An 8,728-nucleotide genomic window follows, 5' to 3' on the forward strand; every position below is an offset into this window, starting at 1 on the left:
TTACAGACGTGACCCTTCAGAAGTCCTGACATGTTAGTGTCAGGGTTTTTTTTTTTGTCCCGTATTTTTGAGAAATGATCCACCCAGGCACTAATATTCCATGCCTGGCTGTTTCTGAGTTACTGTTAGAAAGGAGGACATCTGTGTTCTGGTCTCACAGTCAGAGGGAGTCACTGACGTAACAGATCCGTAGGCTTTCTCTCTGAATGTTTGTTCTTAACGGCAGGATGTTTAGCGGGTCGTTTGCATGAGTTTCACGCAGCTCGCTCACAGCAGGAGATGTGTGTTAGTCATTCTGGGAGTCCTCACGCCTAATGCAGGAAACAATGACACCTTTCACCTTTACTGAATAACAGTCACTTTGAAAGAATCACAGCAGTTTCAAAAACAAAATATAGTCCCAGATAGTTGAAGCACATGTTTTTGGTTTTTTAGAAACAAATGCAAATAAATGAAAATCATGTATACAAGTAGGATAGCTAAATATATAATCAACTTAATCTACAAGAGAGTAGAAAATGCATCCCATATCTTTCTTTGTTGACGTCAAATGTTGTGTCAAATCAAGCTGTTTTTGGTGCATTTTTGGTGTAATATCATATAATATGTTGTTTTTAGGAAATTTTAAGTAAGGAAGTAGAATATACAGTTTGTACAATGGAAAGTCCCCATAAAACATGAACACCCAACGAGTGTGTTTATGTGTGCGTGTGGATATGTGTTGGTGTGCAACAATGAATGTTTTGCAGAATTACTGAAGTCACATCTACATGCAAAGTTGGTCTTTTGTAGGAAACAGGAAATCATCACTCTCATGTGTTTTTCACCTTTATACATATTTGATCTGCTCCTACAACTGCGTCACTCTAGCGCTACAGTGGACCGCAACGCAGTAACCCATAACCACAGGAAAGTCATACACTTGTTCGAATCAAATGTATTTTAAGTTGTCTTCTGGATCTCTGGTCATCTGTAGGGGAAGGATCAGAACTGTGACCTCTATTCTTGTGTTATCTCTCACTGTCAGCCCTTTCCTTCCCACACATTCTGTGGTAGAACAACATCTTAGCTTGAATCCATTAACTATAAGCTCAATTTGTTCTGTTAGACCAACAGGTCTTTTAACCTTTAGAAATACAAGATTTTTTTGTTTAAGTCACATCTTGCTAAAAGTAAGCAATAATTAATCTAATTCTATAAATAAATAAATAAATATCACATTAAAGGGATAGTTCACCCAAAAATGAAGATTAACCCATGATTTACTTACCCTAAAGTCATAGGTGTTTATGACATGCTTCTTTCAGACGAATACAATCGGAGTTATATTAAAAAAATGTCCTGGCTCTTCCAAGCTTTATAATGGCAGTGATCGTTTTTTTGGAAGTCCATCAAAGCGCATCCATCCATAATAAAAGTCCTCCACACAGCTCTGGCGGGTTAATAAAGGCCTTCTGAAGTGAAGCGATGCGTTCGTGTAAGAAAAATATCCATATTTAAAATGGATGTATATGTGTCGGTGTATGAATGAGTGAGTGAATGTGAGGCTATGTAAAGCGCTTTGGTGGCCATAGGTCTATGAAAGTGCTATATAAATGCAGTCCATTTACCATTTACCATTTAAAACTTTATCAACTAAAATAACTAGATTCCGTCAGACGTAAATCGATGCGTACGGCCGTCTGCCGGAAGTTAGATATTTTAGTCGATAAAGTTTTAAATATGGATATTTTTCTTACACAAACGCATCGCTTCACTTCAGAAGGCCTTTATTAACCCCTCAGAGCCATGTGAAGCACTTTTATCATGGATGGATGCACTTTGATGGACTTCAAAAAATATACAGCCGATCACTGCCATTATAAAGCTTGGAAGAGCCAGGACATTTTTTAATATAACTCTGATTGAATTCGTCTGAAAGAAGCATGTCATAAACACCTTGAGGGTGAGTAAATCATGGGCTAATTTTCATTTTTGGGTGAACTATCCCTTTAAGACTTAACTGTTTAACTATCCCTTTAAGACTTGTTGGATGGTGAAAAATAGTTTGAGAAAATTAAGTACCTCAAAAACACAAAATAGTCAAAGGCAAGTGGGGACGGAGATGATGTCATCGGAATGGAACGACACCGCTGAGAGAGAGAGAGAGAGAGAGAGAGAGAGAGAGACAGACAGACAGACTCACAGTCAGCACGAAGCTCTCTCGTGTCGGGCTTCGTTTGCATTCCACACACAGACAAACCGTGTTGAGAATTCGCTCGTTTTTAATTGACAAAATCGGACGTCTTTCTCAGTCATGGGGAAAGTTTTTCTTTTCGTTTTGATCACATTCATTCTTCTGAACGCGATCCAGGCTAAAGGTAAGCAAATCGATTTGTTGGAAACCGTTTAGTTTTGATTCACTTCAAACAATCCATTGGTCTACATGTGTGTGATGAACGAGAAAACATTCGATTTACTGTAAAAATCCAACACCACCATAACTAATAGGCGACATCATTCAATCTGATTTTGCTCAATAGAAGTGAGTAGAATTGTACACAAGAATTTTAGAGTTTTAGTATTAATTTTTCTTAAAGATTATTTCCGAAATAATCTATAAACAACAGTAGAACATTTGAGAAGTTTTATTTAATATCATATAAAAAAATTTAATAATATATAGATTGTATTATAAAATATACAATCAAGTAAAAAAGTAAAAATACATGAACAGCTTTACAAAATAATAAAACAAACACAAAATACTACATAAACCAAAGGATCCACAACACACAAAAATACTTCACAAAGTATTAAAAGCTATACAAATACGTTTTTGAGACTTAAAAACAGACACAGATTGCGCAGATCTAATATCCATTGGGAGGCTATTCCATAACATTGGAGCCACTGCAGAATCTCTGTCACCTTCTGTTTTATATCAGGATCTTGGAACAGCCAACAATCCATGACTAGAAGATCTGAGACATCTAACAGTTTCCTAAGGTCTTGAAAGGTCCACTAAATACTTTGGCGCCAAACCATGTAGTGCTTATATGTCAATAATAAATAATATCTTAAAAAAAATATCCAAAAAGGAATTGGTAGCCAATGTAATGAGTCTAAATGTGAAATGTGTTGCTTTAAAGTAGAAAACGGGACATTGCAATAATCCAGATGAGATGATAAACAAAAGTATTAATAAGTTTCTCTGTGTCTTTAAAACTTAAAATCTCTTTCACCTTGGAAATATGTCTTAACTGATAAAAACAAGTATAGGAAACACGCATTTCTTAACGTGATATTCACAATTGGTGTCAAAATAAACACCCACGTTTTTAACTACCTGCTGAATATTGGGGAGCATGTTGATGTTATCACGAACTAACTTGATCTGACTTTCTGTTACGATGGGGTTGAATGATACGAGGAAGCAGGATCCACGTGCAGCAAACTTTATTAAATAAACACAAAACTAGACAAACTCAGACTACGGAAACAGGACACAGGACACAAGACCCAAACAGCCAAAATACAATAACAAGAACTCACAAAGACTGAGACTAGACACAGGGCTTAAATACACAGGCAAACAAGCTAAACAATATAACAAGGGGGCGTGGTTAATCAGAAACACCTGGGGAGACTAATCAACATAACGGGGAACTGCTAAACACAGTTCCCCGTTAAACAAGACAGAGGAACACAGACATGAATCATTACACTTTTATTATAGCCCTGACCTATTATCACTACTTCAGTTTTATCAGTATTGAATTGCAGAAAATCACAAGTCATCCAATTTTTTTTATATCTGCTAAGCATGCTTGGAGGACATCTAAGCTTCTTAGATCATTGGATCACAGTGATAAATATAACTGTAAATCATCTGCATAGCAGTGAAAATTTATGGATAAATTATGGATTCAAGAGTTAACATATAAATTGAAAACAAAATAGGTCCCAACAGGGAGCCCTGAGGAACACCACATTGTAGAAGTGGAGGATAAATCTTCTCTAACTGCCACTACAAATGTTCTATTTAACAAATAAGAATTAAACAAGTCCAACTCCCTCCTTGAAACTCCCAGCCATCTATTTAATGTGTCAATTAAGACTGAATTGAATGATCAACTGTAATAAAACAGAACACTCTCCAGCATCCTCTGCAATCAGTAAATCATTAGTCACTCTTAAAAGGGGAGTTTCAGTACTAGGATTGAAAAATTATTGTTTTCACTTATAACCTCCAACAGTTTCTTAGTTCCTGTTTTTTCTAATATTTTTAAAATAAAAGGAAATTTAGAGAAGGCAATTTTTCTATCTATCTATCTATCTATCTATCTATCTATCTATCTATCTATCTATCTATCTATCTATCTATCTATCTATCTATCTATCTATCTATCTATCTATCTATCTATCTATCTATCTATGTAGGCCACCTATCTATCTATCTATCTATCTATCTATCTATCTATCTATCTATCTATCTATCTATCTATCTATCTATCTATCTATCTATCTATGTAGGCCATCTATCTATCTATCTATAAAACGAGGAGATGTACTATTACTAACTATTCTATATGTCCAATTGCAGGAAAGAGGGCCAGGAACAAACGAAACATCACTGCCATGGCCCAACCAAGGTTTTTTATAGGATTCGCGAACCCAGTTAACCTCCCTCTTCCTCCTAATCAAACAACAGACCCACAAGCATGTGTCGTCCAGTCTGTGGAAGTGGAGTTACGCGACAACAACACGGCAAAGTACCTCCGAGGTCCTCTGAGCAAGTGCTTCATCCCAGCTGTCTACATCATAGCCATCGTTGTCGGCATTCCCGCCAATATCGCCATTTTGATTGCTGTTGGAACCAAAGTGAGATTCATTTCATCTGCGATTTTGTACTGCAGCTTAGCGTTGTCCGACTTGCTGCTGTTGTTCAGCCTGTTGCTGAAGACACACTATCATCTCAGTGGGAACCATTGGATTTTCGGTGAAACCGCCTGCCGTATCACGACCGCCTGTTTTTACGGCAACCTCTACTGCTCAGCTTTCACACTAGCGTTCATTAGTATCAAGCGCTACATTGCCGTGGTTCATCCTTTTCTCTATAAGAGTTTTCCAAAACGTAGGTTCAGCACCGGTGGTTGCTTAACCGTCTGGATTGTATTTATTATTGCCCTTCTCCCGGAATTCCTTGTGCAACAAAGCTACCGCATCACACATCTTGGAATAATCACATGCCACGACGTTCTTCCACTAGACAACATATATTACTACCAGTGGCTTGTCTATTATAACCTTGGCCTCACCTGTGTAGGTTTTTTCCTTCCCCTAGTGGTGACAGTAGCATGTTACACTTCCATCGTCTGGCACCTGAACCGCTCACACCGAGACTGGGCTCTTTACATCAGAGCTAGCACGTTTAACTTCATTATCTTTGTCATTTGCTTCGGCCCAAGCAGCTGTTTTCATTTTGTGCATTACGTCCTGCTGTCTGTTAGCACTACAGAGAGTTTCTACATCTACTTCAATGTGTCAGTGTGTCTGTGTTGCCTGCATAGCGCTATGGATCCGTTTCTCTTCGTGATCATGTCCAAGACTGTCGGAACCAAACGCTACTTTCTTGGACGCAAAGGACGTGCGCTTAGCATCTCTACATAAAGTCAACATGAGATGCATGTTGCGCAACCTATTTAGCTTCTGGAATCCTGTGTATTTCCAAGTGAAACAGGATGTTTAATGTCAACTCGTTGAAACAGGCGAAATAGAAAAACGTTTTAACGGCAGAGAAAGTTGTTGCATTTTGATAAAAGACTACAAGCACTTACACTAGCCTACTGTTCAAAAGATGACGATCAGTGAGAGTTTTTTCTTTTTTGAAAGAAATGAATACTTTAATTCAGCAAGGATGCATTAAATTGATCAAAATAAAGACATCATTTTACAAAAGATTTCCGTTTCAAATAGAAAAATATTTTTCAACATTGAAAATAATGAGAAATGTTTATTGAGCAGCAAATCAGCATATTAGAATGATTTCTGAAGGATCATGTGACACTGAAGACTGGAGTAATGATGCTGAAAATTCAGCTTTGAGCACAGGAATAAATTACATGTTAATATATATTACAAGTTATTTTAAGTTGTAATAATATTTCAAAAAATTTTTCCTGTATTTTTTGATCAAATAAATGCAGGCCTGGTGAGCAGAAGAGACTTATTTCTAAAACCACGTGCTTTTGAACAGTAGTGCACATTTGATGAATCTTGCACAATACAGTGCACTAAGCATATTAAGTAAAAAGGGTGCATTTTGATTTCATGTTTACTATATTGATAAAAAAAAGGGGTAATCTAGAATCTGCTTTTTGTTGTGTATTGGTCTTGTTTCTAAAACCACCTTCATCTAGGTTTAAAGTATTTAATATGTGAAGTGCCATTAGGAGAACTAATAGTCCGTAGTTCCAGCCAGTTGGCTCGAATCGCTTGGACAAGAGCTGCATATTTTATACTGAATACAAATGAAAAGACATTTGAATGGCCCTGAGAGAAAGGGGTGTAATATACTGCCTGGACTGTGTTCAGTGTGTGTTATGAATGTTACATAAAGCCTTGTTGACCAAGGCAAAGTTTGTCTGTTTGTATAGAGAATGTAAATGCTTTATGATAATGCCTTGAATGTGATTTCAAAGCACAGCCATAATATAGTCATTAAAACAAATAAAACAAAAGTCCCGGCTATCTGATTATTTTTAGGCTTCATGGACCTCAATCAAATGCCATCTGCCTACCTAAGGTCCAGTGGTGTTCATTTCTTTAAATTTGATTCATCAAAAAACATGCAATCCTTAAAATCGACATGAAATGGAAGTTGCGATAGTGTTTTCTTTCATATTACGACATAAATCCAAGTGAAACGGCTTCTCGAATGAGGAAAAAATGAAGGATGAGACTTGATTTTGTCCATTGGGAAATGATTGGATGGTTGTGGTTTGCTATTGGTGGATCTCATGTGAGTGACAGGTTGCCCCGCCCTCGTGCCAGTAAACGCATCATCAGAGAAGCGATGCTGCTGCAAGAGGGAGGGAAAGATATTTTGATTAAAGATTACGATGTGCATGGATAAATCGTTTATAATAAACACTGCAATATTCTATAAAAAACAATGCTAGCACTTTATTTTACAGTGTCATTGTTACATATGTTACATCTAGTTACTATATTAATCACTGTAAATTATCTACTAAAACTAACCCCAAACCAAACTCTAACACTAAAATATGTATTTACTTAATATAACTCAATACTTAAATTAATAATTACAGTGTAACAAATAAAGACACCTTAAAATATTGTGTAACCAAAACAAGAATTGTCAGTTTTGATTTCCTGGTGACTTGCAACTATAGATTTTACATCATGTTTAATCCAGATTAAAGCCAATATGACAACTGATAGCCATAAAGAAATGTTGTGTTGTTAGACTGCTCTCTCTTTTTGTAATCTCACCAAGATCTTCTATCTTTTTTTATTTTTTGGTTGGTTATGACCTGTCTTGTGGTTTTTAGTTGGAATTCTCTTTGGCTTTATCTCAGTTAGCAATTGGTGCTTGAGGGGAATTGCAAATACATTCATTCACAGGCTTGATATGAACTCACGCATCTCGATGTCTTGACAACCTCTATGGTTTCATAAGCGTAACCTTTCAGGAATGTGAACAGAGGAAGGCAGGTGGTGATTACTGGAAAACAGCTTATTTTTTTTGAGCTTATATTGTCATTGTAAATGCATATGAACTTATAATAAATTAATATGTTAAGTATTAAGTGCAGAGGAAAACCTTGTAAAACTTTCGTATTCATAAGCGTTAGAAATGAAGAAGTCTGTTTGTGGCCTTATTTATTCCTGTTTTTGTGCAGAATCAAGTTTTCTTTAAAAATGTTGAAAATACAAAAGCTCAATCTATTTCAAGTTTGCGTTTTGATTAATTTGGTAAGTCAAGTAACCTTTATTTATATAGTTCTTTATACAATACAGATTCAGATTGTTTTAAAGCAGCTTTCCAGTGATAACAGGAAAATAAGGATTCAGTGATGCAAACAGGATTCAGTTCTGAAAAGACAATAGTAAACAGTCATTATTCAGTTAAAATCAGTTCAGTGTTGATTCATTTTGTTTCAATAAGTGTGTGTGTGAAGTAGGCCTACATCAATTATGAAAATAATACAATTCAGCTATAAAGCATCAAAATAGAATTATCAACTGGTGAAAAATGACTGTCAACACCCAAACAAAAAATGCTTTTAATTACTACTATTTTTGTTAATCTTTGCTTACATTTCTTTTCTTTTCATTTTCATTAATATATCCGAGGACCTTGGAAACATCACTCGTAGCGTAGCATCCATGTTTCATTACAATAGGTAAAGTATTTAAAATAAAAGCATGAAAAGCATTACAAATATTATGTCGAAAACGTAAATAAGCTGAAAGCTAATAAAAACGTTTAAAAATTCAGGTTGTACAAGTGGGGGCACTGCATTTATATTCATTAGTTTATTACAGACTAGGCCTAACTTACAGTGTTTGCTGAAACCTAACAGGAATAACAAGACACTATTTTTTATTTATTTATTAGTAATGTATTTTTTTTTAAATAATTTATTTACCTAAGCTATTTACTTGCTTCATATACCATTGCGCTACATAGGTTTATGACCACTGTACACTGACAAGA

The 8,728-nt window shown here is 35.8% G+C and overlaps 1 protein-coding gene across 1 annotated transcript; it reads left to right on the forward strand.

Moving 5' to 3' along the window:
* Positions 1–2,171: 2,171 nt before the first annotated feature.
* On the forward strand, positions 2,172–6,704 carry LOC311277839 (proteinase-activated receptor 3). The gene is made up of 2 exons (XM_084388287.1): positions 2,172–2,360; positions 4,586–6,704. The coding sequence occupies exons 1-2, from the start codon at positions 2,297–2,299 to the stop codon at positions 5,650–5,652; spliced, it is 1,131 nt and encodes a 376-aa protein (XP_084244413.1). The 5' UTR covers positions 2,172–2,296; the 3' UTR covers positions 5,653–6,704.
* The last annotated feature ends 2,024 nt before the right edge of the window (positions 6,705–8,728 follow it).

This window comes from Rutilus rutilus (assembly GCF_951802725.1).
Source record: "Rutilus rutilus genome assembly, chromosome: 18".
In the NCBI taxonomy this organism is placed as follows: domain Eukaryota; kingdom Metazoa; phylum Chordata; class Actinopteri; order Cypriniformes; family Leuciscidae; genus Rutilus; species Rutilus rutilus.

Coding starts and splice junctions, on each gene's coding strand:
- LOC311277839 (XM_084388287.1), top strand. CDS start 2,297: ATGGGGAAAGTTTTTCTTTTCGTTTTGATCACATTCATTCTTCTGAAC. Junction 2,361..4,585: donor GAACGCGATCCAGGCTAAAG/GTAAGCAAATCG, acceptor GTCCAATTGCAG/GAAAGAGGGCCAGGAACAAA.